The following is a 12,282-nucleotide window of genomic DNA, read 5'->3' as shown; positions in this document are numbered from 1 at the left end:
AAAGTGGGAATAGAGAGGTCATATCTCAACAAAATAAAGGTCATATATGACAAACCTACAACCAACATCATACTCAGTGGGCAAAAACTAAACCAATTTCCCTAAGAAGAGGAACAAGACAAGGATGTCCGCTTTCACCACTCTTATTCAACATAGTACAGAAAGTCCTAGCCACAGCGATCAGACAAGAAGAAATAAAAGGCAGCCAAATTGGAAAGGAGGAAGTAAAACTCTCATTCATAGATGACATGATATTGTACATAGAAAACTCTATAAAGACTCCACCAAAAAACTACTAGATTTAATAAATGAATTATGCAATGTAGCAGGGTACAAAATTAACACCCAGGAATCTATGGCTTTTTATTTATATTTTTATTGATTTCAGAGAGGAAGGAAGGGGGAAAGAGTGAAACATAAATGATGAGAGAGAACCATTGTTTGGCTGCCTCCTGCACATCCTCCCTGGGGATCAAGCCCTCATTGTAAGCATATACCCTAACCGGGAATCCTACTGTAACCTCCTGGTTCATAGGAGGCTGATGCTCAACCACTGAACCATACCAGCTGCTCTTGATGGCATTTTTATACACCAATAATGAATTTTCAAAAAGATAAATTAAAAAAAAACAATCCATTTACCATTGCAACAAAAAAATTAAGTTACATGGGAATAAGCTTACCCAAGGGGGTAAAAAGACTTGTACTCAGAAAACTACAGGACGTTGAAAAAAGAGATAGAGGAAGATATAAACAAGTGGAATAATATACTGTGTTCATGGATTGGTAGAATCAACATCATTAAAATGTCCATACTGCCAAAAACAATCTACATATTCAATGCAATTTCTATTAAAACAGATCTAGAACAAATATTCCAAAAAGTTATATGGAACCAAAAAAAGACCCACAATAGCCACAGCAATCCTAAGAAGAACAAAGTTGGAGGGATCACAATACCAGATATAATGTTATACTACCAAGCCACCATAATCAAAACTTGCTGGTACTGGCACAAGAGCAGACATATAGACCAATGGAACAGAACAGAGAACCCAGAAATCGACCCAAGCCATTACACTCAATTAATATTTGACAAAGGAGGCAAGAACACACAGTGGAATCAAGACAGTCTCTTCAGTAAGTGGTGTTGGAAAATTGGACAGATACATGCAAAAAAAATGAAACTAGACCACCAACTTACACCATGAACAAGAATAAACTCAAAATGGATAAAAAAACTTTCATGTAAGTTGGGATACCATAAAAGTCCTAGAAGAAACCATAGGCAGCAAAATCTCGGACATCTCTCATGGCAGTATGTTTACGGATACATCTCCTTAGGGCAGAGGAAACTAAGGAGAAAATAAACAAATGGGACTACATCAAGATAAAAAGCTCTGCACAGCTAAAGAAACCATTAACAAAATGAAAAAGGAGCCCGCTGTATGGGAGAACATACTGGTATTTGGCAATGATACATTTAATGAAGGGTTAATATCTAAAATATATAAGAAACTCATACAACTTAACAAAAGGAAGACAACCAATCCAATTTCAAAATGGGCAAAGGACCTAAATAGACACTTCTCCAAAGCGGACATATAGACAGCCAAGAGACATATGAAAAAATGCTCAAAGTCACTGATCATCAGAGAGATGCAAATTAAAATGACAATGAGTTATCAACTCACCCTTTCAGAATGGCTACCATCAACAAATCAACAAAACAAATGACAAGTGCTAGTGAGGATGTGGAGAGAAGGAAACCCTAGTACACAAATGGTGGGAATGCAGACTGGTGCAGCCATTATGGAAAACAGTATGGAGTTTCCTAAAGAATTTAAAAATGGAATTGCAAGTTGACCCAATGATTCCACTTCTGGGAATATATCCTAAGAAACCATAAACACCAATCAGAAAGAATGTTTGCACCCCTGTGTTCATAGCAGCGCTATTTACAATAGCTAAGATCTGGAAACAGCCCAAGTGCCCATCAGCAGATGAGTGGATAAAAAAAATGCTGTGGTACATTTACCCCATGGAATACTATAGTAAAAAGAACATCTCTTATCCTTTGAGACAGCATGGAAGGACCTGGAGAGTATTATGTTAAGCAAAATAAGCCAGTCAAAGAAAGACAAGTATCATATGATCTCACTCATATGTACAATCTAATAAACAAAATAAGCTGATGAACAAAATAGATCCAGACATACAGAAGCATAAAACAGCCTGTGGAATCTCAGAGGGAAGGCAGGGGAAGGTGGATGGGGGGCGGGGGGGGGGGAAGATAACAGCCAAAGAACTTGTATGCATATATGCATAACCCATGGACACAGACAATAGGGTGGTGAAGGCCTGGGATGGGGGGGCAGGGGCAGGCTAGAAGAGGTCAATGGGGAGAAAAATGGGACATAGGTAATACTTTCAACAATAAAGATTTAGTTTTTTAAAAAATAGCCTAGAAAGAAATGGGTGAAGGTTCATTTCTTAATTGATTTAAATTCATAGTTTGAGAATTTGTCTACATTTAATTTTTTTAACTTTTCTTTTTATTTGCTTTCCACATGAGGATTGGTAAAAATGACTCTGAAAGGTAGGTTTTTTAATGTGCTCAGTCTCAGTACTATTACCAATTTATAATTGGTAGAAATGTAGGTCTTTAAATAATTTTAATGCTTTAAAATGTATAAAGAGAAAAGGGACAACATATATATAGTAAGTAGCTTTTTAAGAGTTACGTACTTGAAAATGCTGCCATAAACTATCAATAATACAGAAAGTTATGAATAAAAATTTTCATGAAGAATGAGGGTAGTTAGAATATGTATATATTAAGTAAGCTGGTGTCCTTTGGGAGAAAAAAATGATCCAAAATGTAATAATAATGTTAATTCTTGCATATCTGATTCTTACATGAGTCTTACATGATCTGAGAAAAAACATAACATTAGGAGTTAATAAAATAAAAAGAATTTCAGTTACTATTTAACAAATACCTAGTATATATTTTATAACAAAAACATGGCATCTGTTTTTTAGGTTGTTTTGAAAAATCCAGTAGACACACTTCTAAATTCATATTTGCCATCTTTTTAGCTTCAGAAGATCATAAGTAAAGAGGATGACTTGAAGACAATAACTAATGAAACAAAATGCCAGGTATGTACAGATAATGTAAACATTTCCAAACAGATTGGCATTATATTAGTTTCTCTATTCTGTTTGTTCAAGTAAGTATTCACAAATACTTGGAAAAATTATTAGTAATTTATTTTTTCTAAATATTTAAGTAGATGTGCTACATTCATATGGTGTAGATTTGATAAGGTTCACAAGAGTATGTATATAGGGTAGACTTTTTCTCCCAGTCACCAGTTCTCCCTGAGCAATGTGTTCTGTCAGTTTACCATGTATTCTTCCAGGGGTATTTTATGCATATAAATAATTAAATATATCTATATATCTTTTTTCCATTTTTATATAAGCAGTAGCATCCTATATAATAAAAAGGTAATATGCAAATTGACCACCATGCCCTCACACAAGATGGCCGCCCCCATGTGGTCAAAGATGGCCGACAGGGAAGGGCAGTTGTGGGCAATCAGACCAGCAGGGGAGGGCAGTTAGGGGTGACCAGGCCAGCAGGGGAGGGCAGTTGGGGGGACCAGGCCTGCAGGGGAGGGCAGTTGGGAGTGACCAGACCTGCAGGGGAGGGCAGTTGGGGGCGACCAGGCCAGCAGGGGAGGGCATTTGGGGGCAACCAGGCCAACAGGGGAGCAGTTAGGCGTCAATCAGGCTGACGGGGAGTGGTTAGGGGGTGATCAGGCTGGCAGGCAGGCGAGCGGCTGTGAGCCAGCAGTCCCAGATTGTGAGAGGGATGTCCGACTGCCGGTTTAGGCAGTCAGACATCCCCCAAGGGGTCCCAGGTTGGACAGGGTGCAGGCTGGGCTGAGGGACCACCACCACCCCCAGTGCACGAATTTTGTGCACCAGGCCTCTAGTAAAGTGATGGCGAACCTTTTGAGCTTGGCATGTCAGCATTTTGAGAAACCCTAACTTAACTCTGGTGCCGTGTCACATATAGAAATTTTTTGATCTTTGCAACCATAGTAAAACAAAGACTTATATATATATTTTTAATATATATTATTGATTTTTTATAGAGAGGAAGTGAGAGAGAGAGTTAGAAACATCGATGAAAGAGAAGAGAAACATCGATCAGCTGCCTCCTACACACCTCCTACTGGAGATGTGCCCACAACCAAGGCACATGCCCTTGACCGGAATCAAACCCAGGACCTTTCAGTCCGCAGGCCAACGCTCTATCCACTGAGCCAAACCGGTCAGGGCAAAGATTTATATTTTTGATATTTATTTTATGTACTTAAATGCTATTTAACAAAGAAAAATCAACCAAAAAAATGAGTTCGTGTGTCACCTCTGACACACGTGTTATAGGTTCGCCATCACTGCTCTAGTACTATATACATTGTTTCCCACTCTCCCGTTTTTTTCTTAATATAGCGCTGAACCTTGGGGGGGGGGGGGGTGGGGGAAGCAAAGCAGGACATATTTAATACTTTCAACAATAAAGATTTAATATTTTTTAAAAATAGTGGAGTATCTCATTCTTTTTTATGGCTCCATAGTACTTTGATGTACCAATTTATGTAATCATTTCCCTTTTGAAAGATGTTTAAATATATCCAGTCTTTTGATATTACAAATAATGCCACAGTTAATAAGTCTGTAATTATATCATTTTATACGTATATGAATATATCTTAGGGACAACTTCTCAGAAACTCAATTGCTGGGTCAAAAGGTATGAACATTTCTAAAATTTTGTTTACTGCTGAAGTCCACCTTAAGTATTTTGAGTATTGTAGACTATGTTTTTCTTTCGTGAGCAAAGATGATTATAGATTATTATTATTATTATTATTATTATTATTATTATTATACAAAGTAACAGACAAAATGGCCTTTCTCTTTTCCATCTTTGTTGTTGTTGTTGTTGTTGTTTTTGTTACAAGAGTCTTCTGTGGATATTGTGCTGAGAGTTCCAGGCTATAGGATCTATTTTGGTTATAATATTTGAAATTACTGTAACATTTTTATAGGAACCAAAAGTGAAAGAACCTCAAATTAACACAACCCTTCAGATACGTTTCTTTGGAAAAAGAGGAGAAAGAAAACTTCATTATAGAGAATTTCGAAGGTAAATGCAAATATTTATATTCATTTAGGGAAATTTTATAGATAAGTGAAGAAACAACTAAGTATGGTTGACCCTTAAAATAATGCAAGTTGGAACTGTGTGGGTCCACTTACACATGATTTTTAAAAATTTATATACTTATATTTTTAAAAATCTAAGTGTAAGTGATCTCACATTATTCAAGGGTCAACTGTACCTTCTTTTAGTCTTGAAAAAATTTATGTGGTGATACTTGTCATGTCCTGCCTACTTTACAGAGTTGTGAGTAAATGTAAAAATAACCTATAGCCCTAGCCAGTTTTTCTCAGTGGGTGGAGCGTCAGCCCGTGGACTGAAGGGTCCCAGGTTTGATTCCAGTCAAGGGCACATACCTCAGGTGCAGGTTTGATCACCTCCCTCCCCTCATCTGGGCACATGCAGGAGACAACCAGTCAATGTGTCTCTCACATTGATGTTTCTGTCTCCCTCCCTTTCACTCTTTCTAAAAATCCATGGAAAAAATATCCTCAGGTGAGGATTAAAAAAAGAAAGTAAACTATCCTATATAATAAAAAGCTAATATACAAATAGACCGAACGGTGGATGCACGTTGACCACCAGGGGCAGATGCTCAGTGCAGGAGCTGCCCCCTAGCGGTCAGTGCGCTCCCACAAAGGGAGCACCGCTCAGCCAGAAGCACTGAGCCAGGCTCATGGCTGACAAGCGCAGTGGCAGTGGCGGGAGCCTCTTCCGCCTCTGTGGCAGCGCTAAGGGCTCCCAGACTGTGAGAGGGTGCAGGTGGGCGCAGACCAGGCTGAGGGGACCCCCCCCCCACCTTGTGCAGAAATTTCGTGTACCGGGCCCCTAGTAAATTCTAATCCTATCTAATAAAAGAGAAACATGGTAATTAGCATACGTCCGCTACCCTTCCCATTGCCTAATCAGGGAGATACGCAAATTAACTGCCAGCCAATATGGCGGCCGGCAGCCAGGCAGCTTGAAACTAACATGAGGCTTGCTTGCTTCAGTGACGGAGGACTCCAACGTTCCCCTCCTGCCTTGCCGGCCTCTGAGCTGGCAGTTTGAAACATAGTTACAAATATAGAAGCTAAACAAAACCCCAGAAACCTGCTTTCAGCAAGCCGGGATCTCAGAGCTGGAGTTGATACAGTGTTTCGATTATAGAACACAAACAAACCAGATACCTGCTGGCCCAGAATAAAAAAAGAAAAAGAAAAAAGGAGCAGTTGGGAGCTTCAGTCACCCGCCAGCCGGAAAACAGCCCTCAGCCCCTCACCCAGACTGGCCAGGCACCCCAGTGGGGACCCCCACCCTGATCCAGGACACCCTTAAGGGCAAACCAGCTGGCCCCCACCCGTGCACCAGGCCTCTATCCTATATAGTAAAAGGGTAATATGCCTCCCAGCACCGGGATCAGCGGAGCTGCGAGGCCTCCCAGCACCGGGATCAGTGTGACGGGGCAGCGCCCAAACCCCCTGATCGCCCTGCGTCTCTGTGTGTGACAGGGGGCAGGGCCACAACCTCCCTATCCGCCCTGCTCTGTTCGTGACAGGGGAAGGCGCCCCAACCCCCTGATCCGCCCTGCTCTGTGCGTGACAGGGGGGAGCTCCCCAACCCCCTGATGGGCCCTGCTCTGTGCGTGACAGGGTACGGAGCCCCAACCCCCCTGATCGGCCCTGCTCTGTGTGTGACGGGGCAGCGCCCCAACCCCCTGATTGGCCCTGCTCTGTGCGTGATAGGGTACAGAGCCCCAACCCCTGATGGGCCCTGCTCTGTGCATGACAGTGGGCAGTGCCCCAACCCCCTGATTGGCCCTGCTCTGTGCGTGACAGGGGGTGGCGCCGCAACCTCCCCATTGACCCTGCCTTGAGTGTGACAGGGGGCGGTGCCCCAACCCCCCAATCGGCCCTACCCTGAGCGTGACTGAGGGTGGCATCGCAACCTCCCGATCCACCCTGCTCTGTGCATGATGGGGCGGCGCCCCAACTCCCCAATTGGCCCTGCTCTGAGCCTGACCAGGGGCTGCACCTAGGGATTGGGCCTGCCCTCTGCCACCCGGGAGCAGGCCTAAGCCAGCAGGTCATTATCTCCCGAGGGGTCCCAGACTGCGAGACAGCACAGGCCGAGCTGAGGGACCCCCACTCCCCCCCAAGTGCACAAATTTTTGTGCACCGGGCCTCTAGTAATTTTATAATAATCTAATAACAGAAAAGAGGCAATCTCTAATTTACGCAAATATTTTCCTTCCTAAACTTCAATTCTTTCCCCTTTCATTCACATTAGTATTCTTTCCCTACATTAAGTCTGAGGTGGATCTGATAATTAGGTGAGGCAGTGTATCTGAAGTACACAGAACGTAAAACAGTCGGCACTCAGAATATGTGCTGAACTCATGTCAACTCAAATGATTTTCTTTCTTTTTTTATATATATCCTAGAGGCCCGGTGCACGAAAATCATGCATGGGTGGGGTCCTTAGGCCTGGCCATCGATCAGGGCCAGGCCAATTGGGGCCTGCCGGCCGGGGGGAAAAACAAAACACAGACGGTTGACCACCAGCCCCAAGGAGGAAGCTGGCCCTCGGCCCCTCTGGGAAAGGGGCCACGTCCACCACCACCCACTTCGGCAGGGTCGGGAGAGGAGGTGATGGTCACCAGGCCAGGTACAGGAGGAATGGACACCGGCGCCCCATCACCACGTGGTTCCCTGCCTCCCCCCCTTCTCCTTCCCTCACTGTTGCACCACCACTGCAGCAGGCAGGTGGCGGGTCGATCGGGGCCTGCCAGCCAGGGGGAGAAACAAGGCATGGGAGTTTGGCCACAGACCCCAAGTGGGGAGCCGGCCCTCAGCCCCCCTGGGAAAGGGGCCACGTCCGCCGCCACCCTCCCCCGATTCCTCATCCCAGCCTGGGGCCCAACCCCAATCAGACGATCAGGGCCTGCCGGTCGGAGGGGAAAAACAGCGGGAGGTTGACTGTGGGAGTACACTGACCACCAGGGGGCAGCTCCTGCATTGAGCATCTGCCCCCTGGTGGTCAATGTGCATCATAGCGACCAGTCATTTGGTCATAACAGTTGCTTAGACTTTTATATATATACTAGGGGCCCGGTGCACGAAATTCGTGCACTGGGTGGGGGGGGGGAGTGTCCCTCAGCCCAGCCTACCCCCTCTCACATACTGGGAGCCCTCAGGCATTGACCCCCATCACCCTCCAATCGCAGGATCGGCCCCTTGCCCAGGCCTGACGCCTCTGACAGAGGTGTCAGGCCTGGGCAGGGGACCCTCATTTCCCCCCATCACTGGTTCTGCCCCCAGCCCAGGCCTGATGCCTCTGGCCCAGGCATCAGGCCTGGGCAGGGGACCCCCAGACCCCTCCGATTGCTGGCTCTGCCCCTTGCCCAGGCCTGATGCCTCAGCCAGAGGCGTAGACCCCCATCACCCTCCGATCACCTGATCAGCCCCTTGCCCAGGCCTGACGCCTCCGCCAGAGGTGTCAGGCTTGGACAGGGGACCCCCATCTCCCCCCGATCACTGGCTCTGGCCCCCGCCCAGGCCTGAGGCCTCTGGCCCAGGAATCATGCCTGGGCAGGGGACCCCCATCTCCCTCTGATCGCTTGCTCCACCCCCCGCCCAAGCCTGACGCCTCTGACCCAGGCTTCAGGCCTGGGCAAGGGGACCATCATATCCCCCCAATCCCCAGCTCCGCCCCCCGCCCAGGCCTGATGCCTCGGCCAGAGGAGTTGACCCTCATCACCCTCCGATCACCAATCACCGGATCGGCCCCTTGACCAGGCCTGAGGCCTCCGGCAGAGGTGTCAGGCCTGGGCAGGGGACCCCCAGCTCCCCGCGGTTGCAGGCTCCGCCCCTGCCCAGGCCTAACGCCTCTGGCCGAGGCGTCCAGCCCGGGCAGCGGGGACCCGCAGCTGCAGCGGCCCCGCGACCGTGGCCTCCGCTTTAGGCCCAGGCAAGGGACCCCTAGCTCCCGGGACTGCCAGCTTCGACCGTGCCCAGCTCCCATCGCTGGCTCCACCCCTACTTCCTGCTATCACTGGCCAGGCGGCAAAGGCACCTGATTCTCCGATCATGGCTGGGGGCCAGGGCAAAGGCTCTTAGCTCCCCCCTGGGTTTCTGATCACTGTCAGTGGCAGGGGGCTTCTTCCTGCTTTCCCTTTCGCCTCCCTGCATTGTGCCTACATATGCAAATTAACCGCCATCTTGTTGGCAGTTAACTGCCAATCTTAGTTGGCAGTTAACTGCCAATCATAGTTGGCAGTTAATTTGCATATAGCCCTGATTAGCCAATGAAAAGGGTATCGTCGTATGCCAATTACCATTTTTCTCTTTTATTAGTGTAGATAGATTTTTATTGATTTTTTTTTTTTTACAGAGAGGAAGGGAGAGGGATAGAGAGATACAAACATTGATGAGAGAGAAACATCGATCAGCTGCCTTCTGCACACCCCCTACTGGGAATCGAGACTGCAACCAAGGCACATGCTCTTGACCAGAATCAAACCCAGGACCCTTCAGTCTGTGGAGCAACGCTTCATCCGCTGAGGCAAACCAGTCAGGGCTCAAATGATTTTCAAAGGCTAGTCTAGCAGCTTATTGCCCGGCTGCCAGATATCTCCTGAGGGCTTCTTCTCAGCTGTCCCTGGCTTCTTTCTGTTTGCATTTCCTCAGCTCTGTGTTTCTCACATATTTTCTTCAACATGGAGTATCCTCCATCTCTTTCCCAAAAGGTGTCTCAATTCAGCGTGTAAAAAAAATCAAAACTAAAATAAAAATGTTATTTTCTCAGTGTTTTTCCCCCCAGGGATTGACTGCTTAAATTTCAAAGGGAAGGGCTGTTCTTGTTTTAAGTTAGAAAACTGGACACAACTTTTGTTTTTCATCGTAGATGGCTGATTTTTTTTTTAATTTTGTTATTTTTTTTATTTGGAAATTCAATAGGTTTATTAGTTATTTAAGACAAAATAATGAGAATGTGTATGAATTTTATGCAGGACCCCTAATCCTTATAAAACCTTCTGGAAGTAGGCTAGTGTTGTAATTAAACTTGTCAAGAAACCCAAGGTTATAGAGCAATAAATAGTATATAAAGCAAAAGATACTAATGTTGCCCAGCCAGTGTGGTTCAGTGATTGTCAACCTGTGAACCAAGAGATCACAGTTTGATTCCAGGTCAGGGCATATGCTCAGGTTTTGGGCTTAATCCCCAGTAGGGGGCTTGCAAGAGGCATCCAATCAATGATTCTCTCTCATCATTGATGCTTCTATCTCTCTCCCTTTCCCTCCCTCTCTGAAATCAATAAAAACATATACTTTTTAGAAAGATACTAATGTCAAGTTTAACCAAACAGTATTCCAGAAATGAAGGCGTAGACTGTGAATTTATGTTGGTACCATTATGTGCAGCTATTGTATAGTTTTCTTCAAGCTACACTTGAAGAAGGCTGGCAAATCTCAAGGGAGCAGAGGATGTGGGCAAGACAGTGGCTGAAGCAATAAAGAGTTGAGTGTCTAAGTGTTTTACATGTATTGTTTCACCTATCCTTAAACTTGGGAGAGGTAGTCTTCGCTTTTATAACTGAGACTCAATGAAATAAAGGGACTTGATTTAGATTCATGTACCTTAGAAACTGAAGAGGAGATATTCACACCCAGGTTGGTCTTAAAAGGGAGAATAGCCTTGATTGGTAACACTTAAAGTTAATAGTGTGAATACTCCAGCAAGCCCATCTCAAGCTGCCAGATGTGAAGTGTGATGGCTTTGTTAGCAAGAACTGCTCTGTAGGGCTCCTGTGTTTGCTACTGTGTTAGCAAGGACTGGCTGCTGTGTTTGCAATGACTGTCCTGTGTGTAAATGGCTGCTTGGTCTGCAATAAAGTCTCTCCTATATGCCTGCAGCTACTCATGTCTTCCAGTTCCCGGCGTCCACGGAGGTCCAGTCCCTAGCATGGGGCTTGGACCCAACAATTGGCATGGACAACACCTGCACAGTACACTCGCAGCTGTGGCAAGCCAGCTCCAGCACACAAGGGCCTAAGCACTCAGCTAAGGAAAAGCAGAATTTTCCCAGAGTTTCCAATTAGTTCACTGATTGATAAACTATTTAAATGTTTTCAGAATGCATCTGGTGGCCTTATGTATTATAAATTCTTCAATTCATATATTGCAGATTTTATGTCATAACAAAATACATAATTTTAGACTTAGAAAGAGTATTACTATAAAACATTTTTACATTTGCCCTGGCCAGGGTGGCTCAGTTGATTGAGCGTTGTCCTGTGCACTGAAAGGTCACTGGTTCGATTCCTGGTCAGGGCATATGCCCAGGTTGCGGGTTTGGTCCCTGGTAGGGGTGCATGCTGGAGGCAACCAATCAGTGTTTCTCTCTCACATCGATGTTCCTTTTTCACTCTCCCTTCCTCTCGCTCTCAAATTAATAAAAACATTTTTTTTAAAAAAATATGTTCTTCAAAAGTAGCATAATTAATTAAAATGAAGTAGCTTAAACCAGAACAATATACAGTTTAACAGCAATTAAGTTTATAATATTTCAGCCTCAGATAAAGCCTGAAGAAAAAAAGGAAAGGAACTAGTTATTCAAGTTCTTATACCATATTTTCTACTTTCTAATTCATTGTACAGTTATTTGCAAGTAAAGCATTCTTTTAACAATCCTGATAAGAAAAACATTGAATGTTATCAGAGTATACAATATAGTGAAACAAAGGATGAAGCATATCAGTAGATTTTGTTGATCCATCAGTCCAAACCTGAAATGCTTCAAGTTTTGGATAAAATTCTGCTGACCCAAAAGGAAACATAGCACTAATAAATATGTGTATCAAATACATTTAAACTTTCACTTGTCACAGATAGAAGCATAAAATCAAACTCCTCCTCATGCTTCTAAGGTTTGGGGGATAAGTGGCAGCTTTCTTTCCTCTGTACTGGACTGTCTCTTTCACCACGTGTATTCCCATTCTTTCAATGTGTACATTTCTTAGGAAGCTGTTGATGACAGTTTGATCAAAGTGTCATCTATTT

At 44.7% G+C, this 12,282-nt stretch overlaps 1 protein-coding gene across 3 annotated transcripts in view; it reads left to right on the top strand.

Moving 5' to 3' along the window:
* Window positions 1-12,282, top strand: part of MICU2 (mitochondrial calcium uptake 2) — a 114,137-nt gene that overhangs the window by 92,547 nt on the left and 9,308 nt on the right. For all 3 annotated transcript variants that reach the window (XM_059684211.1, XM_059684212.1, XM_059684210.1), the window contains 2 exons: window positions 3,103-3,165; window positions 5,130-5,227. In XM_059684211.1, coding sequence (XP_059540194.1) covers window positions 3,103-3,165; window positions 5,130-5,227 — 161 coding nt within the window. The remainder of the gene's footprint in view (window positions 1-3,102; window positions 3,166-5,129; window positions 5,228-12,282) is intronic.

Source organism: Myotis daubentonii, chromosome 2 (assembly GCF_963259705.1).
Source record: "Myotis daubentonii chromosome 2, mMyoDau2.1, whole genome shotgun sequence".
Lineage (NCBI taxonomy): Eukaryota > Metazoa > Chordata > Mammalia > Chiroptera > Vespertilionidae > Myotis > Myotis daubentonii.
Note: the sequence above shows the minus strand (reverse complement) of the source record. Positions and strands in the feature narration are given on the sequence as shown.